At 42.1% G+C, this 27,141-nt stretch overlaps 1 protein-coding gene across 1 annotated transcript in view; it reads right to left on the bottom strand.

Annotated features, from left to right (window-relative positions):
• Window positions 1-27,141, bottom strand: part of MEGF10 (multiple EGF like domains 10) — a 177,681-nt gene that overhangs the window by 79,023 nt on the left and 71,517 nt on the right. Inside the window, exons 2-5 of the mRNA XM_073557265.1 lie at window positions 26,574-26,703; window positions 13,458-13,559; window positions 11,820-11,920; window positions 1,373-1,465 (exon numbers count right to left, since the gene is read on the bottom strand). Of these exons, the coding sequence (XP_073413366.1) occupies window positions 1,373-1,465; window positions 11,820-11,920; window positions 13,458-13,559; window positions 26,574-26,689 (412 nt within the window). The 5' untranslated portion in view covers window positions 26,690-26,703. The remainder of the gene's footprint in view (window positions 1-1,372; window positions 1,466-11,819; window positions 11,921-13,457; window positions 13,560-26,573; window positions 26,704-27,141) is intronic.

The raw sequence follows: 27,141 nt of genomic DNA, 5'->3' as shown, positions 1-27,141 counted from the left end.
AGAATCAGACATGATCGGAAATACATGAAAATGTTAATATAAAATATCAAATTCATGTGCATAATAATCAAGACTGTCAATATTTTTATCAATGTCATCACTAAATATATACATATCTATATACTATGAGAAAAACTACTTGTGAGAGATTATGAAGCAATTTGAGGCTGATATTGCTAGAACCACCTTATAATTAGAAATGAATAAAGTAATGCCAAAAGCTCAGCACCACACACCAAGATAAGTAATAGGTAATAGCCAAATTACACACCAGTGAATGTGTCAGTGTACAAATACATAAATAACAAGGTATAACACACATTGTATAATAACCCAACAAGCCTCACGGTAAGAAGACAACCTCTTAGGCCTCCTACTCACTCACTTTGTTTCAATCATTTAAACTGTACCGTATGTAAAAAATAAATCACATTCAAGTCTCTAAACCTTTTCGGACACATCATCGGCCAATGGGGAAGAGATGGTGGTCCCGTACACATTAGGGGAGCGGAGTGTCTGGCAGGCATTTATTTTTGTAGAGGATAATTGTGTGATTTTTCTGCACTAATGATGGAGTCCCAAAGGAAGGATCCAGGACACACAGATATAGAAGACATGCGGTTTTCTTATCGACGCGTTTTGAAGGTTGATGTTGCATCCTGAGGAAGAAGTTCTAAAACTTTGAAACGCGTTGATATTAAAACCATATGTTTTCGACCTCTGTGTTCTGGATCCTTCTTGTGGGACTCCAGGAGTAGTGCAGAAAAACCACTCAATATTAGTCTACAGAACTCTCTTGGTTTTGTGACCCGTGGTTCTGAAGCAGCTGTTCCACTAAAACTTTGACATTTTTGTGAGCTACAGAACCCCATCAGGTGAGCAAGTACTCCTCACTAATATGCCTGCTGCTATTGGATAAGACGCCATTTCGCTTTTTTGCTCCCCAGCTCCTGTAGGCAGACATTTGTGAGTATTTCTTACACTTTCACATTTTTTGTACCTCATGGAGTTAGGACTCACAGTATTGGAGTCTATCAAGAACAACAAGGAAAAGTCTCACAACTCACAGTATATTTCTGGTACCGAATGACTGGTGCTAACATACATGTCCCTATTCCATTGGCAATTTTACTAGATATTAGATCTTTTGACTTGTATCTAAAACTATTCAGTTTTTTGATAAATCAGATAATTACCTCCCCCCCAAAAAATAGTTTTTGATGTCACACTTAACCTATAATCAGTATAATATCTATAGAAAATATATACAAAAATGTATAGGAACATAGGAGATCATTAAAACTGTGAACACAATATCCCCAGAGACAAGAGCAGAACATCCGGAGACAGACAGCGGCAGCTGGGCACTTACCACTGGAGCAGTTGGGTCCTCCCCATCCCGGCTCACACTGACAGGTGTTGGGAGCGATGCAGCGGCCGTGAACACATTTATCAGCGCAGTGAGCTGTCACACATCAAAAGAAAGGGAAGAGTAAGCCGAACAGCACCAAATGGTCGATAGCAGATCAGGGTCGAATCACATTTATTCGGCTTTATTAGTTTGTCCAAAATAAATAGAGTTTCTTTACTTCTAATATTTAAAGTTTATATATATTCTGAAATATATTATTTACCAGAAACATGTATTAAAAAAACATGACGAAGTTCTATATAAGGTACAGCTAAATGGGGGGAGTAAAAATTATCCTGATCATTGTTTTTTTCAAAATCTTTTTATTAAATGTTTTATGGGGAAATAACGTACAAATATTAAAGAAAATATAAACAATAATTTTTTTTTATGTTTAATTCACCCCCTAATCTTCTTATCCCATGTGTGTCCACTAAAATGTGAAGCCCATCAGCTCAACAACTCTGTGTATGGGTGTTTTCCCATGAATTATCTCAGGCTAGTTTCACATTAGCGTTTACGGCCGCAGCTAAGCCCCGCCCCCTGCCGTGCCTCCACCGGTAGCTCCGCCTACGGGCGCATGATGCTACATGCGTCCTGCGTCCCCTATCTTTACCACTGAGGACGCAGGCCGTGCGCAGTATGCGTTTGGCGGCGCATGCGTCCTTTTGACGGTGCGCCAAGCGCAACCAAAATGCAACAGGTTGCGTTTGGCGCTGGTCGGCGCACCGTCAAAAGGACGAATGCGCCACCAAATGCATACTGCGCACAGCCTGGATCCCCAGTGATAAAGATAGGAGACGCAGGACACATGCAGCGTCATGTGCCCGTAGGCTGAGCTACTGGCGGAGGCACGGCAGGGGGCGGGGCTTAGCAGCGGCCGTGCACAGCCTGACGCTGCGGCTGTAAATGCTAATGTGAAACTAGCCTCACTCTGGTACCAATTTGTGGCGTGAAGCTTACATACCAACCTTTTCTTAATGCTCAAGGTAAGAGGGGTAACCAAATCTCCAAGAAACATTTAGTAAGTTTTTCTTTATCTGCTAATGTATTTAATCATTAGAGTGGAACAAAGAATGAGGGGGCAGAACAGAATTAAGGCAGACATGAAGTGTACTTTTCCTCGTTACTGCTCCCCAAATAATACATCCTTCACCCCTTGTCTAAGGAGAATATCAGCAATTAACATTACATTAAACATTGCCCATTCAAGACTTAAAGAAACACCATAAGCAATTTATATAACGTTTTGTATGTCTTTCCATAGATTATGAATGCCCACATATGATTAAAACAATCCAAATTGTCCAGACCAGATTTTGTACAAGTGTATATTTCATTTTGGGACATTTTTTTAAATCTGTGCAGTAATGTATGATCCATGAAGAATCATTACAGCCATATCTTGTTAACTAATGACCGATATATATACTTTTTTGTGTTTTTAAAGGGAATCTGTCACCATTTTTGCTACCCCATCTGAGAAGAGCATAATGTAGGGGCAGAGACCCTGATTCCAGTTATGTATCACTTACTGGGATGGTTGTTGTTTAATGATAAAATATGTGTTTGCTGCAGATCTGCCTGCTCTCTGAATGCTGAGCCCTGTATAACTCCGCCCACACCACTAATATGCAGACTTATTAATATGTACAGTCAGTGGAAAAGGCGGAGTTATACAAAGCTCGTGAATATGTAGGACTACATGGCAACAGAGTTCCTACTTCTCCTGCTCATAAAAACAGGGATTTTATCAAAGCTATAATAAGCAGCCCAGTAAGTGACACATCACTGGAATCAGGGCCTCTGTCTCTACAAAGTGCTGATTTTGGATTAGGTGGCAAAAACCTGGTGAGAATCCCTTAATGGAGTTTCAGAATTTTGATTAGGTAGATTTAAAGGCTATTTTTGTGGTCCCGAAGACACGTCATTCCAAGAAATGGGTAATCTAATCAGTTTATATAAAGAACTGATTAATTAAATCTGAACTCTAGAGCTCTTAAGAAATAAATTTAAAGGTGCCTTCAAACCTTTTATTTCCAGATTAGATAAAGTATTAGATCAAAATGAAACTACGGGCATCTAAAAATGAAAATTGTCACCTGCTTCAAGCCAATTCAAAAGAGAAAATAGAGCAATTCTGATCTACTAAATCAAAGATGAAGTGTCAAACCCGATCTGATAGAAGACAAATCTAAGTGGACATCCTTCAAAAAAATGTGGCATTGCAGTGTTCTCGAAAGGAATTGTGGAAACACGGCATATAGTAGATTGGTGAGTGTAATTCCGATAATATTATTGCTGATATAAGGCACATGGTTCTTGTCCCAAACAGACTATTCATTGATTAGCTTGTTATAAACTAAGCCCCCCAGGGGCAGAGGAGAGAGTCTGTGACAAGCATGAAGTGAGCGGGGACTGACACCAGCTGCTCCCAAACCTTTGGAATTTGGCAGGACGTGTTTTATGTACAGAGACTGCTTGTTCATATGGTATAATAGAGTTCAGTAAAATTTTTACACGTTCATGTTCGGTGTCTCCGATCTGTCCACCACAGTGCAATAAGTGTTTTTGTGCCATTCATAATGAAGAATCAAGGATTTCCAACTGCTCAAAGCCATGACGGGAGACCTAGAGGACTTGTGTTGCATGATGTGCAAGTATATCGTGGATACTAATTCATGAAGACCTGAAGATAAGACTTGATGATCTCAAAAAAAGATGAAATGTGAAGTTAAAGAAGTATTCCCATCAGCATTTGCTCTTAATATATTACAATCATTGTACATACTATATAGCACTGTGTGTCTACTACAATTGCTCATTTTGCCTTTCTACCCAGCTAATTCTTCTTTCTTCCAATAGGACTATGACATTATGTGATTAAAAACTGACTAAGCTCTGTGTAGAAACAGGAGGTCAATTTTCCCTACATGAATCATCATTAGAACTACAATTCTAAATCACTGCAAAGTCACTGGCAGGGAGATGAAGTGAAGCAGCTGGGTCCGGAAATGAAAAAGGGGATGACTCATGCAGGGAAAAAAAGACTTTCTGTTTCTACATAGAGCTTAAAAGGATTCAGCTAGTCGGTTTTTAATCATGAGGTGTCATAGATCTATTGGAAAAGAGAATAATTAATTAGGTAGAAAGGCAAAATGAGCAATTGTAAGTACACAGTGCTATATAATATGGTGACTGCAATATTTTAAGAGGATAAAAACTTTGATGGGAGAAGGGCTTCTGGGTTCCAAAACCGAGATTAAAAAATGCTGAAATTAAAAATATTTGTGGATAAATCTGGAATGTGGCTTGTACTTGGTTGAAAGACAGCAGAATAGTTTTTTTTTTTTTTTAAATGATGTTTGGAGTAATTACTCGAAATTCCTGCCAGTGTTAGCAATCTAAGCAATCATTAGTGGTGATGTAGTTGTTAATATCCCAGTGCCTGGCACTTTCATCATATAAGTGGCTGAGAGGTGGCACCCAGAACCTAGTGATAAAAGAGGCCTTAAGATCCCTATATTACATGAGGAGACACCAGTATCAGAAATGTCTTGTAAGGTAGAAGGACTATTACCAGTGCTGCACTGTGGCCCAGGAGCTGTCATTCCTCTGTATGTTAGCAGATTATACAGCAGACTCTCCAATATGTTCATCCCAAATGTCTTCAGCATCCCATAAATCGGACCCCCACCAGTTATGAAGTCATGGTATATCCTGGTGACATGCTATCACTTTATAAAATTTGGGATATTCTCAGGTTGTATAGATTAAAAGTCTACCTCTCCAAATCTAACGTACATTATCTTAGGTGAATAAACGCTTTGTAACTTCCTCCTCTCTGTTTTCGGCTTAGTAATTAGGGGGGTAATACGGCATGAAGCGTTATATTTGAGCAGCTGCTTATACAATAATATTAGCAATGCCAAATCCAAATTGAGGAAACTTTTACTGGGAAGTCTCTCTGAAATTGGAGCTGAAAAATGTGATCCTTATAATAGAAGGAGTAGGAGTTTGTAGCCGTCCTCGGGCTCCAAAGGGTTAATCCCGAACTCAATCCCGTTCTCTCCCCCGCACTCAGAGTTGGCCTATTATTTCAGTTTGGCTTACTTAATTGGCGCGCTGCCATCCGGAGTTACCAACTGAAGGGAACGCTAGGGCGCAGCAGCTGGCAGGAGACCCGGTGGTGGTGTTTGTGTAGTATTATGTTGGTGCAGATGTGGCGGAGGAGCTTCTATTGTTACATATTCCGAGATTAATCCAGGTAATTAAAATGGGGACTACAAGTGAAATATGTTTCAATCATAAAAGCAAAGAGGTTGGCTTAACAATATTTTCTATTTTTCCAAAATCTGCAGAGGGTTTGTAAGATAGAGGACATGAGATGCTAAACCCTCCCACCAGGTCTCCTTACACCAGCCTCCAACCTCTCTGCAAAGAAACTTCAGAAGGTATGTGGAGCTAAATTTCTCCGACACCGGCTTTCTTCCTACACAATATCCTGCTCAGAAATTACTTGAGGATAGATTAAGTTTACTACATGTTAAAGTAAAAAAAAAAAACATATTAACCCCTTCACTCCCTGGCTTTTTAAAAAATTTCTTTGCACTTCCATTTCTATCTCCCCTTTTTCGAGGAGTCATAATATCTTTCGCCAACGTAAGTACATGAGGACTTGTGTTTTTTTAGGCAGGACAAATTGTAGTTGTGAATGCCAATTTTCATTTTACCATGAAATGCACTGGAAATGTGAGAAATATTTCAAATCCAGAAAATGGAAAAAAAAATGCCATTCAGTCATTGTTTTTTTTTGCTATTTTTTTTAAGTTGTTCATTTTGAGTTAAAAATAACCTGTAAGCATGACTCTCCATGTCACCGACATTACTGTGTTACTAAACGTACTAGACATTTTTTTTATTTAAGTGGTGAAAAATATCCAGAATTTTGTAAACATAAAAAATTGATTTGTGTAATCACCCAAGAACTTTTTGATTTTTCAATTGAGGGGTCTGCATTATTGCCTATTTTTTAATGCTTTTTATTGCATTTATTTTAGAGAGTTGCGGTGACAAAAGATGCAGTTCTTGCATTTCAATTTTTTTATCTCTCTTTGATGTTTATCGTTTTGGGTAATTCATTTTATTTCATTCATTTTATTTTTGATAAATTGAACATTTTGACCATGGCGATACCAAATTTGTATATTTTTTTATTATGTATTTGTTATTAATATGGGGAAAACACAATATGATTCAAATATTTACTTACTTTTACTTTTTTTTTTTTTTTTTACTTTTTAGTCTCCTTAGGGGATTTGAACCTGCGATTTACCACATTATTACTGTATATAGACAAAATTATATTTTCCTATGAAGGTCAGCCAAAGGCTGCGCTTCACAGGAGGTCAAAAATAGCAGCTGTGGGAGCCTTCAGTCTTGGCTGCCATGATGACCCATTGGTATCAATGGGAGACAAGCCAGTTCACATGATCATGTTATTTAAATGCCGCTGTCAGTAATTGTTACAGCAAGATTCTGGCTATGTATTACAGTCAGCATTACCGGCACTTGGCATGTGACGTATTATTGCATCACTTTTCGGTAAGGGGTCAATATTCATACATGACATGTAGAGCACTCGCCACTCAATATACACTTTTTAATTCTCCCATTATTGTATTGATTTATGTTTTTACCTATCCCACCATTCTACATAATGACCAGGCCTTCATCAGAATACCCAATTCCAAAACTGCATTTACTGCTCACTAATGGTAGCACCAATAAGTTGCCACAGCTCCACAATAGGAGCACCAAGCTGCCACTCTCTCTGCGTTGGTTGCTATTAGAGTTGAGCGACTTTGGTCGGATCGGGTTTCGTGAAACCCGAATGAAACAAAATTTGAGTCGGATGAAACTGGTCCGACTAGGGCAAAAAAAGTCGGAGTTTCGTCCGAAACCCGACCCAATGCAAGTCAACGAGGAATAAAAGTCGGCATTGAGTGGATGAATGTCATCCGCTCAATGCCGACTTTTATTTCCCATTGACTTGCATTGGGGTCGGGTTTCGGACGAAACTCCGACTTTTTTTGCCCTAGTCGGACCAGTTTCATCCGACTCAAATTTTGTTTCATTCGGGTTTCACGAAACCCGATCCGACCAAAGTCGCTCAAGTCTAGTTGATATGTTTTGTGGCATATCTCAGCTCAATAATAAAATTATCCAAACATTTCCCATTTTTTTTCTTGGCCAGAAATCCATTAGAACACGAGTACATTTCATTCCCGACTTTATGACTATTCGGAACAAATTAGTATTGTGTAGGTTACTGGAGTTGCATGATTGCAGATGGTGTTCTGTACTGGTAGTGTACGAGTTCTGTGAACTTCTGCATGAGTTCCATATAATGTTCTGTACAAACCTCAGAATAGGGCATGTAGCAATTACAGTTCCTTGTGAAAGTATTCGGCCCCCTGGAACTTTTCAACCTTTTCCCACATATCATGCTTCAAACATAAAGATCCCAAATGTAAATTTTTGGTGAAGAATCAGCAACAAGTGGGACACAATTGTGAAGTTGGACGACATTTATTGGTTATTTTAAATTTTTGTGGAAATTCAAAAACTGTAATATTATTTGTCCCCTTTACTTTCAGTGCAGCAAACTCACTCCAGAAGTTCATTGTGGATCTCTGAATGATCAAAAGTTCCAGGGGGTCGAATACTTTTGCAAGGCACTGTATACACTTCTGTGCATGAGACCTTAAACTGATGCGTTAATGACTAAGAGTTCATTTTGGTCTTATACTCTTCTAACTTTAAATGATTTCTAAAATTGATCTAACAAGATACACAATCTGCTAAATATCAATCAGCAAATTGCTTTATTTTAAATTATGTTGTCTTACTGTAAGGAGATGGACATGCTGCCAACGTTACCCCTTGAAGAAACAAGGTTATTGTTGTAAAATATTATGGAATGCAATATGAGCTGTGATGTATAGTAAGAATTGCAATCTGCATTAACATTAGGTATTAGTAATATTGATAATGTGTGTAGTTTGACAATAGAGACAGTTACAGTTAATGTTTGAGACTAGCCCAGAGTGGGAGGTGCTGAGTTGAATGGAAATTAACTATTTCCTGTCAGAATAAAAGTAAAATAGACCGGTCATAAGGAGCACAAGTGACGCAGTTCAGCTGGTATTAAAAGTCTTCATTTATTAGTTTCCACAACGCGTTTTAACGGAATGGCTCCGTCTTCCTCTGGTGGCAGGTAACAGGAAGCCATTCCGTTGAAACGCGTTGTGGAAACTAATAAATGAAGACTTTTAATACCAGCTGAACTGCTTCACTTGCGCTTCTTATGACCGGTCTATTTTACTTTTATTCTGTCTGATCCTCTCTTGAGGTACCCGGCCGTAGCTGCAGTGGACCATCCTCATTGTATCTGCTCCCACCGCCAGCCTGGCGCTCCCTTTGAAGCCGCCTACCTGACTCTGTCTACAATCATATTTCCTGTCAGAGAGTGAGATAGGGTCTCGAGTGAATAGAAAAAGTAACTGAGGCCCATTGTGAACAGTACCGCATTTTAGGGTGTCCCTAATTGAGAAAGGGATAGCAAGATCTGTAACAGAAGTGATTAAGAGCCAGAGTGATTGATCTAAGGCTGGTCCTGGGAGAGGATGACTAGCAGAATGGTCCAGAGTTTATAACTCTTGAAGATAACGGGCTTAAACAGGACTGAGAACGTGAGAGGAGTAAAAAATTCTGGGCATTCCAGACCGTCAGAGAGCTTGAAGATGAGTCTGGGCATACAAGCACCCTGAGGAGAAAGAAAATACGGAACTGTGCATGTTCTTAAGACTATGTACCTGCTATCACTGGTATATACTCCCTACCAAGTTTCTGTTCAGTAAAATGTTTACTTTCAAATGGTCGTCTCCATTATTGAACTGTGAAACACCTGGTCCTGGCAATCCAGGAACATTGGTTATATGCGGCCTGCACGGGCGTAGGGCCCTCACAGCCCAAGTCCATATACTCAGCCAGGAAACCCCTCCTTTCATGTAATGTGACAGGTAAAAGAGACGAGTACTTCGGCAACAGTTACCGCCCCACGCCATGTTACATTACTGTGTAAAGTGGTGACAACTATGGCTCTCCCTGCTGTCTAACTTGCTGTCTACTACCTGCAGTCACATCTAATCCATCTCTGGCAGCAGAGAAACCAAGACACATTACAGGAAGTGCAGCTGGTCTTCAGGGCGTTTTACACATAGCGATATCGCTAGCGATCTCGCTTTGTGTGACACGTACTTGAGACCGGCCCCCCCGCTGTATATCGCTGGTCACGCTCGAATGTCCTGGGCCATTTTTTCCTCGTTGGCGTCCCGCTGGCGCCGACTAGCAACACATGGACACAGGCGGAAGTCGTCATCATCGCTGCGGTGTGACAGGTAAGAGTGACCGGCGACGGATTGCTTATCGCTGCTGCGTTGCTGGTGGAATCTGCCTGTTTGGCAGCTCACTAGCGACCATTTAGCAATGCACCAGCGATCCTGAACTGGTCGTATCATTGTAGGGATCGCTGGTGCATCGCTAAATGTAATGGGACCTTAAGCCTGGTCTCCTGTCTCTCAGACAGGCTTTCAATTCGGGGCAAGAAAAGCCAATGGACAATGTCAAGAGTAATAAATACTGGGAAGTGAGAGAAATTTCTCTCCAGCTCTTATAGTGCTGGTAGAATGCTGATAAAGGAGAACCGCTCACTTCAAAAGAGTGGATGGCAAGTTACAGTCCATGAGAATCCTGACAGTTCTTGGATGTATTGGACTAGTATGAGAACCAAATGCAGCTTTAGCTATTTGTGGGGAATGAGGGCAGCAGGACCATGCATATTTACATTTTTTGTGTGAAAGGACATGTAGACTTTAAAGTGGTACTCTGCTGAAAAGATAAATTCCACAGTGGGATGTCAGGGGGTTAAAACAATAAAAGATTGCATAATCTCTCCAGACCCCTTTCACTTATCCCCCCACTCCAATGCTGCATTCCTCTGGTCTTTGCCGAGCCACGAGCCGTGACATCTCCGACCACCGGTGACCTCTTTAAGTAATTTGTTTTTTTAGGTGGATTTGGCGGAAATATGTTATAGTGGTACATCCTATATTAATACATATAAGCTATACGAGGCTTGTCCATTATTTTACCTATATCTAAAAGTTGTGAAACGATGCTCTGTACTCTGAGAATCATACTGTATGATTAAACGTTTAGTTGAACTTCTAGGACAAACTCTTGGAACAGCTTGGTCCAGACATCTGCTCCTGTCAGTCTCAGCCTCAGCGTCATGGAGCAGAAGGAACATAAAGTGTAAAGGAAAGATTTCTGTGATTTCTGTGCGTTACAGATAATAATGGATGTATTTACTCTCACAGATGTCAATCATGCCTGTCAACTATTAGTTCTGCTGTAAGAAATCCTTTAAAAAATGATGTGTTTAGCATCCAGTATGTGAATCGTGTTCAGAAGGCAGAGCCACAACATGACAGGGAAATTGCAAAAATTTAGATACAGTAATGTAATTGTAGTATGTAGTCAAATATAAAACATATATCTGTGCTAACATTATACTGGTTTATATGATATGGCGTCACAATGTTACTATTGAAGGGATTGTCCTTCCATATAGATGGCAGAGTGGGGACCCCACTAGGGACCCCCTTTTATAAGACAGAATATGGAGCTTCTCTGTAATGGCAGCTTATGCTTTGGTGGAATCGGCACGTCCATAAATTGCAGGGGAAATGTACAGGTAAGCGTGGCTTCCTCTGGCTATAAAAGCTGATCAATTGGGGTATAGTGGCAGAGATAATCCCTTTAATTCGGCATATCTGTACACTAAATCCAATGACATTAACTAACTCTCACACTGACCTTTACAGTAGTCAATACAAGTAGTCAGTGCAGATGATAACAAGTCAAGAGTAAAGTGACCAAGAAATATGATTTACACATCGTTGGACACCATCCACCAATTTATGAGACATAGATGAAGCATCTGTTAAGAGTCCGCAATAGAGGAAATGGGAAATTCCATGTCTTATTTCTGGCTAGATTTGACAAATGTTTCATGGTCAGAAACGACCACATTTGTAAACAGATGTCATCAATGAAACATAACAACCCACAATATCATTATTCTATAAAGCCATAGGTGGCAAGTGCTACTCCATTATTGTCAGTCTATCATATACAGTAACACATGGTGAGATAGGTCAATGCAATTATAAAAATAGGTTATTATGTAAGAGAACCTGCACCACCCAACCTACAATGATATTCTATATAGCTGCACATCAACTGTACAACATTTCATTTAGAATTTTTGAAAAATACTTACGCACACATACGTCCTTGCTTTCATAAAACCCAGGGCAACACTGAGATTTACGTCTATACATAGTCTTTTCTCCACGCCTATATGCAGTGCGGTAACTAATTCTGCAGAAAATACAAAAAAAAATTCATTAGAAGTGAAAGTTTAGCTAATGTATACTGGAATATTTAATAAGGTATAAGACAAAGGTGGAATTGCGTTCTTCTGAACAAAGGACACCTCTACTTCAAGACCCCTAGGAACCACCACACGTGTGTGAAAGAGCGATGGGTTACAAGGCAATGAAGTAGAAGTATATTGTATTCAGCTTACAACATTATAAAATAGAGGTTTCTGAAATGTTATACCTCTGGGGTCTCACTTACACACCCTGACTTCTGGGGATGTCTCCACTTAAAGTCTGGTAGACCATCTGCAATCCGCAGCTTCATAGCCTGATCACACAGTATCTGAGCCATTTACCCTCATTTCTGGGGATGTTACCACTTAATGTCTGGTAGACCATCTGCAAACCCCAGCTTCATAGCCTGATTACACAGTATCTGAACCATTTACCTTCATTTCTGGGAGATATCATCACTTAATGTCTGGTAGACCATCTGCAATCCCCAGCTTCATAGCCTGCTCACACAGTATCTGAGCCACTTGCCCTCATTTCTGCGGGATGTCACCACTTAATGTCTAGTAGACCATCTAGCCCCAGCTTCATAGCCTGATCACACAGTATCTGAGCCACTTACCTTCATTTCTGGGGGATGTCACCACTTAATGTCTGGTAGACCATCTGCAATGCCCAGCTTCATAGCCTGATCACACAGTATCAGCCACTTAGTGGCATAGCATCAAGGTTAAGGTTCTATAGGGTTTACATGGTGCCTCACTGGATGCAGAAACATAGGTCACTGTCCTCAACTCTGCTGCCTGACTACTCTACCTCTCTCCTCGCTAGTGCCCTGTTTCTTCCCTCTGCAAATCCCTCCACTGGCTCCCAATTCCCCAACGAATCCAGTTCGAACTACTAACACTGACCTACAAGCCATCCACAACCTGTCCCCTCCTTATATCTCTGAACTAATCTCCCGATATCTTGCCTCACGTAATCTTCGATCCTCCCAAGACCTCCTACTCTCCTGCACATTTAATCGTTCCTCACACAACCGCCTCCAAGATTTCTACCGAATATCCCCCATCCTCTGGAATTCCAGGCCTCAACACACGTCGGATTATCCACCACCCTCAGATCCTTCAGACGGAATCTGAAAACCCATCTCTTCAGGAAAGCTTACAGCCTGCAGTAACCATTCTGCCACCTCACCACCACCTGAGCTGCCGCATCACCACCACCAGAGCTGCTGCAGCCCCGACCTTCTGTCTCTTCCCCATTATCCCGTAGAAGGGTCCTTTCTCCTCTGCACCAGTCTGTCATTGTAAATTTGTTTACTGTAAACGATATCTATAACTTTGTATGTAACCCCTTCTCATGTACAGCACCATGGAATTAATGGTGCTATATAAATAAATAATAATACCATGTGCAAAGGAAAAATTAAGCAATTATAACGTTACATATACAGTGCATAGCCGACAGTAATATACAGTACATAGTAGGTAGATTGGTGATTACAGCAATGAACAGCTTACCTGTGTCTTGTGCATTTGAACCAATTCAATATATCTGTGCAGCTGGTGTAATAGACCTGGTCAAATGGATGTGCATACGATTCCTGAACTGTTACAGAATAGCTGTGAAAATACGAATAACAGTTTGGTTTGTTGAGATTGCCATTTAATAATATTTGATACCCTGTAAAAATGTATTATGAGTATGATGTGTTAATGTTATTCTTACAAGGCCATAGGTTTATGAATAGGGTAATCCTTCATGATTTTCTCCATAATTTTCCCTTACGGAGTGATGCAGCATGTTTTTTTTCGAGTCTGTGGTTTGCCATATTTTGTCAACCTTTTTCATAGCTTATTGTTATACAGTGGGTAAAATAGGTATTTGACACACTGCCGATTTTGCAAGTTTTCCCACCTTCAAAGGTCTGTAATTTTTATTGTAGAAATACTTCAACGGTGAGAGACAGAATCTTAAAAAAAATTCCAGAAAATCACATTGTACAATTTTTACATAATTAATTTGCACTTTATGGCATAAAATAAGTATTTGATGCAATAGAAAAACAGAACTTAATATTTGGTACAGATACCTTTGTTTGCAATTACATGGTCAGATGCAGCAGGGATTTTGGCCCTCTCCTCCATACAGATCTTCTCCACATCTTTCAGATTTCAGGGCTGTCACTGAAAAACTTTGAGTTTCAGCTACCTCCAAAGATTTTCTATTGGGTTCATGTCTGGAGACTGCCTAGGACACTCCGGGATCTTGAATTGCTCCTCACAGAGCCACCCATTAGTTGCCCTGGCTGTGTATTTTAGGTGATTATCATGCTGAAAGACCCAGCCTCGACCCATCTTCAATCCTCTTACTGAGAGGAGGTTGTTGGCCCAAATCTCATGATACAAAACACCATCCATCCTCCCTTCAATATGGTGCCGTTGTCCTGTCCCCTTTGCACCTCCAAAGTATGATGTTTCCTCCACCATGCTTTATGGTTGGGACAGTGTTATTGGTGATGTACTGTGAGAATCATGTGGGAATAGTGGATGAGGGCAGGTATATCTCGCCCAGATTCCTTTCCTATGTGGCCTAGTCTGGTCAGTATCGCACCTGCTTGCTAATGAATAATGGGAGGTGGATATAAAAGGATGCCAGGTGGTTGTGTGAGTGTCTCAGCCTGGGAACACAGAGAGCCTGTCTGTGTGAGAGACACACGTGAGTGGAAGCAGTGCCCCCTGCAACTGTGGTTTGGCTGGACGGGAGAAGCCCGCCAGTTGGTAGTTAGTTTGTCCATTGTTTAGTTAGTGCCGGACAGGCAAGGATTTGTTTTATGTTTTATTTCTTTATGCATTGCTTTCACCGTTAATAAACCTGACCCAGGGTCAGTTATACCCGAATCCCAGCTCTGCGCCTGAGTTTCATGCTGAATGCACGTGACCTTTGACCCCAGCAAAGGCGATCCCGGAGTGTTTTATCACATTGTGGTGGAGAATGCGGGCATCACGTTGCAAGCATGAGCATGGAGGACGTGGTGAAAGCGCTGGTACAGTCCACCGCCATCCAGCAAGAAGCTAATCGGGTGATGATGGCCCAGCTGAAGGAGTTGGTGGACATGACAGTTACCGATCGTTCGCTTCTCCAGCAGGTGGCGCAGTGCTTGGCAAGCTTACCTGAGCTTAACCTGGAAGCCGAGTCGAGAGTGATCCACGTGAGTCGGTACTGGCAGAAAATGACGACCGAAGATGACGTCGAGGCATACCTGACCACGTTTGAAAGGACGGCGGTGAGAGAAAAATGGCCGAAGGCACGATGGGCCGGCCTGATTGCCCCGTTTCTTTCCGGTGAGGCCCAAAAGGCTTATTATGACTTAGAGCCTGAAGCCGCGCAGGACTTTGACAAACTGAAAGCCGAGATCTTGGCCCGGCTGGGAGTGACGACCGCTGTCCGTGCACAGAGAGTGCATCAATGGACTTATCAGCCGGATAAACCACCGCGGTCCCAGATGTTCGACCTGATCCACGTGACGAAGAAGTGGCTACAACCCGAGGTGTTGACAGCGCCAGAGATAATCCAGAGAGTCGTCATGGACAAGTACCTGAGAGCTCTACCGCCAGCCCTGAGGAAGTGGGTAAGCCATGGAAATCCTACGACGGCAGATCAACTGGTGGATCTGGTTGAACGTTACTCCGCGGCGGAAGGACTCCGAGACGACGCTACCCCACCTCGTTCTTCATCATCTCCATGTGGAACCGGTAAGACTGTTCCAGGGAGTAGGGGAGATGGAAAAATCCCTAAGACAGTGGGGGAGGAAAACGGGACTGCCCGCACTGCGAGGCCGAGAGTAACGAACTATGGTCTAAGCAAGGGGCCCGTTAGGTGTTTCCGCTGCCAAGAGATGGGACATATTGCTGCGAACTGTCCGGTCACTACTGAACCCATGCAGTGCGACGTCACAGACTCTAAAAACTGCATGTCTTTGGTTGCACGGGTAGTGAGTGTGAATGCCAGTCAAAAGGATGTGGAAAAACATTTGTGTGATTTAACTGTTGATGGCAAAAATGTGGTGGCATTGTTAGACTCGGGAAGTGTGGTGACTCTGGTGAAGGCCAGTCTGGTGTCAGCCCCGACTGGACCATCAGACAAATTTTCTGTAACGTGTGTGCATGGAGACACCTGTTCGTACCTCACCACGGTCATATGCATTACAACTTCCTATGGGTCTGTGCAACATAAAGTGGGACTCGTCCCGGCGTTATTGCATGATGTTATCCTGGGCCGGGATTTTCCCCACTTCTGGCAATTGTGGGAGAATCAGTTGATGCCCTCGGGTAATAGTGTACATGATTCTTCTCCCAGGGAGCATGTGGGTCCCGAACCCCTGGAAGAGGTCTCCCCGGAAGACTCGGGGGAAGAGTCTGCGGGAAATGACCTGTAGTTCCCGTTTTCAGTCATGGCGGGTGATAATGAGGAGACCGGGGAAGAGGAGGAGGCTGACAGCCGTCCACCTCCCCGTTTGCCGGATTTAGAAGTTCAGAAAGATGACTTCCAAAGCGAGCAAATAAAGGATCCTACCCTTTCTCAGGCTAGGACAAATGTGAAAGTGATAAATGGGGTACCCGTAGAACCTGGCTCTAGGCTGGCATATCCTTACATGGTTCTGGAGAATGATTTACTCTATCAGATAGAGAAAAAGGGGGAAGATACGGTGCAACTATTAGTCGTGCCAAAACCCTACCGGCGGCAGGTGCTGGACCTGGCCCACGGACATGTGATGGGAGGTCACCTGGGAGTCCAGACAACCACCGAAAGGATATTACACTGTTTTGTTTGGCCAGGCATGCATCATGATATTCGTGTATATTGCGAGTCTTGTCCTGACTGCCAAGCCTCTGCACCTAAGCCCCGGTTCTGTAGCCCTTTGGTACCCCTACCTATTATTGAAGTCCCGTTTGAGAGGATTGGGATGGATTTAGTTGGGCCCCTTCCATGGTCTGCACGTGGACACCAACATATCCTGGTCATCTTGGATTATGCCACTCGTTACCCGGAGGCCATCCCTTTGCGTAACACGGCCACCAAGACGATTGCCAAGGAGCTGGTGCATGTGTTTAGTCGGGTCGGTATACCAAAACAGATACTCACCGACCAGGGGACCCCCTTTATGTCCAGGATAATGAAGGAGCTCTGCCGATTGTTACAAATCGAACCGTTACGCACATCCGTGTATCACCCTCAAACAGACGGGTTGGTTGAACGGTTCAATAAAACTCTGAAGCAGATGCTGAGAAAGGTGATAGACAAGGATGGGAAGAACTGGGACTATTTACTTCCGTATTTGCTTTTTGCCATCAGGGAAGTACCCCAGTCTTCCATGGGATTCTCGCCTTTCGAGTTATTGTACGCCCGACGTCCTCGCGGACTGTTAGACGTTGCAAAAGAAACCTGGGAGGGTCAGGTCACTCCATTTAAAACAGTGATAGATCACGTCACACAAATGCAGGACCGTATTGCGGCTGTTATGCCTATCGTCAAAGAACACATGATACAGGCTCAAGGAGCCCAAAAAAGAATCTATGATAGGGGCGCCAAGATCCGTACGTTTGCACCCGGAGATAGGGTGTTGATCCTAGTCCCCACGGTGGACAGTAAGTTCCTGGCAAAGTGGCAGGGCCCCTTTGAGATCAAGGAAAGAGTTGGTGAAGTAAACTACAAAATATACCAGGCAGGTAAACGGAAACCTGAACAGATTTATCATGTAAATCTGATAAAGCCCTGGAAGGATCGGTCTGCCTTGTCAGCGGAGCTGGCCCGTCCTGTCTGCTCACATACCGTACCGGAGGTACAGGTTGCAGAGACTCTCTCGGAGCGGCAAAAGACGGAAGTCAGGCAGTTTCTACTTCACAACCAAAAGTTTTTCTCAGAAAAACCCGGGCAGGCTATGCTAATGAAACATGACATCGTAACGGAACCTGGTGTCACAGTTCACGTAAAGCCCTACCGAATCCCGGAAGCGCCGTGAAGCCGTTTCCCGAGAAGTGAAGGCAATGTTAGAGTTAGGAGTCATTGAGGAATCGCACAGTGCGTGGTCCAGCCCGATTGTGCTAATTCCTAAACCGGACGGCACCATCCGGTTTTGCAATGACTTCAGGAAACTGAATGCGGTCTCAAAATTTGATGCCTACCCCATGCCCCGGGTCGACGAGTTAATAGATCGGTTAGGAAAAGCCCGGTATATTACGACCCTAGACCTAACAAAGGGGTATTGGCAGATCCCTCTGGTGGAGGCTGCCAGAGAAAAGACAGCATTTGCTACGCCGGAAGGTTTATTTCAGTATGTGTATATGCCGTTTGGACTGCACGGGGCACCGGCGACCTTCCAGAGACTGATGGATCGAGTCTTGAGGCCACATAGGCGGTATGCTTCGGCCTATTTGGATGACATTGTCATTTACAGCTTGGACTGGGAGACTCATCTCCAGAAAGTACAAGCTGTGATTGACGACCTGTGGGAGGCAGGTCTAACCGCGAACCCCAAGAAATGTCACATCGGGCTAGAAGAAGCCCGGTATTTGGGGTATGTAATTGGGAGGGGTGTTGTTAAACCCCAGGTTGATAAGATTCAGGCGGTTCAGGACTGGCCACAACCTGTCAACAAGAAGCAGGTGCAAGCCTTCCTGGGGATCGCCGGTTATTATCGCCGGTTCATACCCAATTTTGCAGGCATCGCTACCCCCCTGACGGATCTTACAAAAGGGAAAGACTCCATCATGATTAAATGGAGCTTAGCGGCTGAAGAGGCCTTCCATAGCATAAAACGGGCACTTTGCTCTCAGCCCGTATTGGTGACTCCGGACTTCCGCAGTGAGTTTGTGGTACAAACGGATGCCTCTGATACCGGTATCGGTGCTGTACTCTCACAAGTGAGGGACGGAGTGGAACACCCAGTCCTCTATCTCAGCAGGAAGCTGAATAAACACGAGCAAAGGTATGCAGTCGTAGAAAAAGAGTGCCTCGCCATTAAGTGGGCTCTAGAGGCCCTCAAATATTACCTGGTGGGCCGAAAGTTCAGGCTGATCACTGACCATGCCCCTCTCAAGTGGATGCACTTGAACAAGGAACGGAATAGCCGGGTGACCCGGTGGTTCCTTGCCCTGCAGGCTTACACTTTTACGGTGGAGCACCGCCCAGGGGTTCAGATGGGAAATGCAGATGCCCTGTCCCGAGTGCACTGTTTGGCGGGTGTCATTGCTCGACCGGAGTGGTCTGAGCAGAAGGGGGGGATATGTGAGAATCATGTGGGAATAGTGGATGAGGGCAGGTATATCTCGCCCAGATTCCTTTCCTATGTGGCTTAGCCTGGTCAGTATCGCACCTGCTTGCTAATGAATAATGGGAGGTGGATATAAAAGGATGCCAGGTGGTTGTGTGAGTGTCTCAGCCTGGGAACACAGAGAGCCTGTCTGTGTGAGAGACACACGTGAGTGGAAGCAGTGCCGCCTGCAACTGTGGTTTGGCTGGACGGGAGAAGCCCGCCAGTTGGTAGTTAGGTTGTCCATTGTTTAGTTAGTGCCGGACAGGCAAGGATTTGTTTTATGTTTTATTTCTTTATGCATTGCTTTCACCGTTAATAAACCTGACCCAGGGTCAGTTATACCCGAATCCCAGCTCTGCGCCTGAGTTTCATGCTGAATGCACGTGACCTTTGACCCCAGCAAAGGCGATCCCGGAGTGTTTTATCACAGTACTCATTCTTTTTCTTCCACAGCGAGTAGAGTTGATACTAAAAAGTTCTATTTTGGTCTCATCTGACCACATGACCTTCTCCCATGCTTCCTCTGGATCATCCAGATGGTCATTGGCAAACTTCAAATGGGCCAAGTGCTGATGTGAGCAGGAGGACCTTGTGTGCACTGCAGGATTTTAATCCATGATGGCATAGTGTGTTACTAATAGTAATATTTGATCCTGTAGTCCCAGCTCTCTTATGGTCATTAACCAGGTCCTCCCATGTAGTTCTGGGCTGATTCCTGACCTTTCTCGTAATTTTCCTTAGCCTATGGGGCAAGATCTCGCATGGAGCCCAAGATCAAAGAAGATTGACAGTCATCTTGTGTTTCTTCCATTTTGTAATAATTATGCTAACTTTTGTTACCAAGCTGTTGTCACCAAGCTACTTGCCTATTGTCCTGTAGCCCATCCCAGGCTTGTGCAGGTCTACAGTTTTGTCCCTGGTGTCCTTAGACAGCTTTTTTTGTCTTGGCCATGGTGGAGATTGGAGTGTGATTGATTGAGTGTGTGGACAGTTGTCTATTATACAGATAACAAGTTCAAACAGATGCAATTAATACAGGTAATGGGTGCAGAGTAGGAGGGCTTCTAAGGGTGTGTGCACACACTGCGGATCTGCAGCATTTCTGGCCCTGCGGTTCCGCAGCAGAATCTTCTGCATTGTACAGTACCATTTTACTCTATGTAAAATGGAAACCGCTGTGCACATGCTGCGGAATTTTCCACGCGGTTTTGCTGCGGTTTCAAATCCGCAGAAAGAAATGACGTCACTTCTTTTCTGCGGATTCCGCTGCGGTTTACTATCTCCTCCATTGTAGAGGTGATAAACCGCAGGGCAAAACCGTAGCCTAATCCGCAGGTAAACCGCAGGTCTTTTGACCTGAAATTTACCTGCGGATTTTACAAAATCCACGGGGAGAAATCCGCAGCACCTAAAAACTACATGTGCACATACCCTTAAAGGAAAAATAACAGGTATATGAGAGCCAGAATTCTTTCTGGTTGGTAGGTGATCAAATACTAATTTCATGCAATAAAATGCAATTTAATTACTGTATGTAAACATCATCTCATAGTTGAAGTGTACCTACGATAAAAATTACAGACCTCTCCATTCTTTGTAGGTGGGAAAACTTGTAAAATCGGCATCATGTCAAATATTTATTTTCCACACTGTATATTACATAGATACATTGTACATTTGAGGCACTGAATTAAGTCACAAAAAATCTGGTGGAAGTTAAGATGGTCTAATTTTTAACTAAAAAAAAGATGTTATACCACATGGCAATAAACAGGCTGAGCTTTGGAATTGGCCAAAGTTTGAAGGATGTCGTAATGGTAATGTCATTCAGGTGGCATAGTGGTTGAGATCAGGAGTGAGGATGTTCATTAAGGTCATTGGTGTCCATGTAGCATACTGGCTCTGCTAGAATGGCAAGCCAGAGCTCGTCACCATTATATTGCATACTATCTCGATGCTAAGACAGATGGGGAGCTTACAAAATCTGTGAGTCCCAATGACCTAACATTTTAAATTGACTAACACAGTCATTGTCAGAGTCTTTTGACTTAAAAAAAAAAAGTAGTACCCAATTTGACACTCAAAGTAAATGTTTTGTGTATTTATTCCATAGTCTAAGCTTACTGTAGTTTGAGTTGTTATACTGTGGAGTGAGCGGTCATCCCATATCCAAAGTCATAATTTTGCCTACTGATATTTTCACACAAATCAGGTCTAAAGGGCCCGTTACACTAAGCGATATCGCTAGTAATATCGCTATAACATCACTAGTTTTGTGATGCTGCAGCGATATTGCTAGCAATATTGCTAGGTGTGATACTTACCTCCGACCGACTCCCCTGCTGTCTATCGCTGATTGCGCGAGAACATCCTGGGCCATTTCTCGTCAGCCACTTCCTGCTGGGCTTCCTGCTGGCGCCGATGAGCGACGCGTAGACGTGGGCGGGAGGACGTCAGGATCGCCTGCTGTCTATCGCCTGTTTGGCAGCTCACTAGCGACCACTTATCGTGGTCGGGATCGCTGGTGCATTGCTAAGTGTAACGGTACCCTTAGAAAATGGAGCTCTAGACAACATTCTTCATTTTACACTTTACAAGTCTTAGTTGTTAGTCCCGAGAGTCCCTTTTTCTGTACTGTTCTAAGAAATCACTGAATTATATAAGAAGCATTTCCATTAAAATAATAGATATTTGCTTTCTATTCTACACTTAATATTTTTGTAGGTTCATTAAAATGCAAGTTAGAAAAAGCCAGCGTTAGAAAGAGTTGGATCTCGTTCTTTCAGCTTTGCAAATACATTGCACAATTTAATTCCCAGTCTGTATATATTAGAAGCATAATAGAAACTATAATTGAAAAAAAATCAACAAAGAAATGAGATATAGGCAGAACAAATAAAATGCTCCGAGTCGTGGTGTAATTTATGAATGAAATAGCCAGAAGCCAATTCCACTGAACTGTTGATATTGACTTATTGTCTACTGGGGATGTGGCATATATGCATTGCAGAATTTTCTTACTTATATAGAGAAGAAAGTGATATTTTTAATAAAAGATACATGGTGATTTATTATAATAATTAAAACTATTTACATATTGTAAATATTTGTAAACATTTGGACTAATTACCATAAATCATCATCAATAGATCAGAGTTTTCAAAATTTGCTACCAATGGGAAACCCATGAAAAATAAGTATTTGGAGCTAATTTTCCCATCAAAATGACAGACACAATGACTAAATACTACTAACGGTCTTTTTGGCACTGCATTACGGTGTCTGTTATAAAGCGCAAATATTATGGGCATTGAATCCCTTTTCCACACAGTGTAGTTCCAAGCAGTGTATCACATGCAATCTGTTTGAAGAAGGTCCATTCGACCAAAAGGTCACTGTTTTTGGATTGCTTTTCTACTAAATCTGATATACACTGTGTTCCAAATTATTATGCAAATTGGATTTAAGTGTCCTAAAGATGTAATTTTTTGTTTTTCAAATAAACTCATAGATGGTATTGTGTATCAGGGCTCTTTGGATCACTGAAATCAATCTCAAACGCCTGTGATAATTAGTTTACAAGATGAGCCCAATTAAAGGAAAACTACTTAAGAATGATGTTCCACATTATTAAGCAGGGCACAGGTTTCAAGGAATTTAGGAAAGAAAAAGGATCTCTCTGCTGCTGAAAAGCATCAAATAGTGCAATGCCTTGGTCAAGAGATGACAACATTAGATATTTCCCAAAAACTTAAACGTGATCATTGTACTGTTAAGAGATTTGTGGTTGATTCTGAGCACAGACATGTTGTGCTGATAAAGGCAGAATGAGGAAGGTTTCTGCCAGGCAAGTTCATCGGATTAAGAGAGCAGCTGCTAAAAAGCCATTACAAACCAACAAACAGATATTTAAAGCTGCTGGTGCCTCTGGAGTCCCTCAAACCTCAAGGTGTAGGATCCTTCAAAGGCTTGCTGTGGTGCATAGATCTACTATTCGGCCACCCCTAAACAGTGTTCACAAGCAGAAACTGTTGCATTGGGCCCAGACATACATGAAGACTAATTTTCATACAGTCTTGTTTACTGATGAGTGTCGAGCAACCCTGGATGGTCCAGATGGATGGAGTAGTGGATGGTTGGTGGATGGCCACTATGTCCCAACAAGGCTGCGACGTCAGCAAGGAGGTGGAGGAGTCATGTTTTGGGCCGGAATCATGGGGAAACAGCTGGTAGGGCTCTTTAAGGTTCCTGAAGGTGTGAAAATGACCTCTGCAAAGTATATAGAGTTTCTGACTGACAGCTGTCTTCCATGGTATAAAAAGCAGAAACGTGCCTTCAGGAGCAAAATCCTCTTCATGCATGACCACGCACCATCTCATGCTGCAAAGAATACCTCTGAGTCATTGACTGCTATGGACATAAAAGGAGATAAACTCATGATGTGGCCACCATCTTCCCCTGACCTCAACCCTATAGAGAACCTTTGGAGTATCATCAAGCAAAAGATCTATGAGGGTAGGTGGCAGTTCACATCAAGACAGCAGCTCTGGGAGGCTATTCTGACTTCATGCAAAGAAATCCAAGCAGAAACTCTCCAAAAACTCCCAAGTTCAATGGATGCAAGAATTGTGAAGGTGATATCAAAGAAGGGTTCCTATGTTACCATGTAACTTGGCCTGTTATGATGTTTTGGAGTTAAATAGCTTTTTTGTTCAGTGAATGTGACCTCCTAATGCTGCAAATTCCACAAATGAACATTTTCAGTTCTTTAAAACAGATCAAATGTTTAGAAATTCTACTGTGCCTAATAATTTGGAACAGTGCAATTTGAGTTTTTATTCATTTTGGAGATTATACTGTTATTATTGGGAGGTTTCTTCAATAAAATTTGATGTATACTCTAACAGGTGATGACCTTTATTATACGGAATGTCATTTGTACCGACTATTTAGGAAAATCAGAGAAAAATATCATTTGCTTAATAATTTGGAACACAGTGTAGTTTTTCAGCAACTCAAAATCTTGCGATTTTTCTTCAAAGATTACATGGATTGGTGTCCTATCCCGGCACCGTATTCTTATCCAGAGTGACGTACATCTCATCTACATGCTAGAAATAGGAGGAAACCACTATGGTTATAGAGCTGTAAGGGGCGCAATAAGTGACAAAAATAAAACATTTAGACAATTAAAGCAAGTAGGTAGTGATGAGGCATTAAATAAATACAGAAGATTAAATAATTTATGTAAAAAGCAAATCAAGACAGCAAAGATTGAGACAGAGAGACTCATTGCCAGAGAAAGTAAAAATAATCTCAAAATATTCTTTAACTACATAAATAGTAAGAAACTAAAAAATGATAGTGTTGGTCCCCTTAAAAATAGTCTGGGTGAAATGGTGGATGAGGATGAGGAAAAAGCCAATATGTTAAATGACTTTTTTTCAACAGTATTTACACAGGAAAATCCCATGACGGATAACATTATCAGGGATAAAAATTCTCCATTAAATGTCACCTGCTTAACCCAGCAGGAAGTACGGCGGCGTCTAAAAATCACTTAAATTGACAAATCCCCGGGCCTGGAAGGGATACACCCCCGAGTACTGCAGGAATTAAGTACAGTCATAGATAGACCATTATTTTTAATCTTTAAAGATTCCATAATAACAGGGTCTGTACCACAGGACTGGCGTATGGCAAATGTGGTGCCAATATTCAAAAAGGGGACAAAAACTTAACTTGGAAATTATAGGCCAGTGTACTTAACCTCTACTGTGGGTAAAATCCTGGAGGGTTTTCTAAGAGATACTATACTGGAGTATCTGAAGAAGAATAACCTCATGACCCAATATCAACATGGGTTTACAAGGGACCGTTCCTGTCAGACCAATCTGATAAGATTTTATAAAGAGGTAAGTTCCGGACTGGACCAAGGAAATGCAGTGGACGTGGTATATATGGACTTTTCAAAAGCTTTTGATATGGTGCCACACAAAAGGTTGATACATAAAATGAGAGCAATGGGGATAGGGGAAAACATGTGTAAGTGGGTTAAGAGCTGGCTCAGGGATAGGAAACAAATGGTGGTTATTAATGGAGCACACTCGGACTGGGTCATGGTTAGCAGTGGGGTACCACAGGGGTCAGTATTGGGCCCGCTTCTTTATAACTTATTTATTAATGACCTTGTAGGGGGCATAGAGAGTAGAATTGCAATATTTGCAGATGACACTAAACTCTGCAGGGTAATCAATACAGAGGAGGACAATTTTATATTACAGGAGGATTTATGTAAACTAGAAGCTTGGCTGATAATTGGCAAATGAGCTTTAGTGGGGATAAATGTAAGGTAATGCACTTGGGTAGAACAAACAAGATATATAATTATGTGCTTAATTGTAAAACACTGGGCAAAACTGTCACTGAAAAAGACCTGGGTGTATGGGTGGACAACAAACTCACATTTAGTGGCCAGTGTCAGGCAGCTGCTGCAAAGGCAAATAAAATAATGGGATGCATTAAAAGAGGCATAGATGCTCATGAGGAGAACATAATTTTACCTCTATATAAGTCACTAGTGCGACCACACTTAGAATACTGTGTACAGTTCTGGTCTCCGGTGTATAAGAAAGACACAGCTGAACTGAAGCGGGTGCAGAGAAGAGCGACAAAGGTTATTAGGGAACTGAGGGGTCTGCAATACCAAGACAGGTTATTACACTTGGGGTTATTTAGTTTGACAAAATGAAGGCTTAGAGGTGACCTTATTACAATATGTAAATATATGTGAGGACAGTACAAAGACCTTTCTAATGATCTTTTTACTCTTCGACCTGTGACGGGGACAAGGGGGCATCCTCTACGTCTGGAGGAAAGAAGGTTTAAGCATACTCACAGACGCGGATTCTTTACTGTAAGAGCAGTGAGCCTATGGAACTCTCTGCCATATGATGTTGTAATGAGTGATTCCCTACTAAAATTTAAGAAGGGACTGGATGCCTTTTTTGAAAAGTATAATATTACAGGTTATATACACTAGTTTCCTTGATTTTGCGTTGATCCAGGGAGCTAGTCTGATTGCCGTATGTGGAGTCGGGAAGGAATTTTTTTCCCAAATGTGAAGCTTACTGTTTGCCACATGGTTTTTTTGCCTTCCTCTGGATCAACATGTAAGGGCAGGTTAGGATAGGATATGGGTTGAACTAGATGGACTTAAAGTCTTCCTTCAACCTTAATAACTATGTTACTAATATGCATTACGGTTTCTGTTATAAACAGATTAGTTTGACATCAGTTCTCCCACTCGACACAGGCTTACCTTTCCCAGTGGCTACACACATTTGGATCCTCGAGGTTGAGAGAGAAAGAAATTCCAAGCCATTGGTACAGAACTAATGCAAAGAGACCATGGCAGTGAGATATTGACAACATCATCTTGCATGAAAGACCTGTTGAAAGAGACAATTACCCATGGTAATATGTAACCACTGTAACTAAGCATGAATAATAATAATGTATAATCTACAAGGTTCACCTATGAGGACATTTATCATGTCACACAAGAAATTACCATCGGTTAATTATAAAAAGGTATGAAAATTCATGGACAGCTGCAGCATGGTGGAAGTCAGATGGAACAGATTATCTTTGAACGTAATCTTTTTATAAAATGACACATATAAAAAATGGACAGAGAAGAAAAGATGTGTTCATAGAGAACTTATTTAATTAATCCATTTCACAATGAAGTGTACCGCTATACTGACATTTTACCTGCACTCTCATAAAAAGTACAATATAGCCCAGATACTATAAGATATAATCCATGCTTGGAGGGCATTACATAAAACTTTTCACACCAATATGTTAGTTTACCTATAACATTA

The sequence above is a fragment of the Dendrobates tinctorius genome, unplaced genomic scaffold (genome assembly GCF_039654945.1).
Source record: "Dendrobates tinctorius isolate UK_male_01 unplaced genomic scaffold, ASM3965494v1 ptg000003l, whole genome shotgun sequence".
In the NCBI taxonomy this organism is placed as follows: Eukaryota; Metazoa; Chordata; class Amphibia; order Anura; family Dendrobatidae; genus Dendrobates; species Dendrobates tinctorius.
The sequence above is the reverse complement of the archived record's forward strand: the minus strand, read 5'-3'. Positions and strand labels throughout refer to the sequence as shown.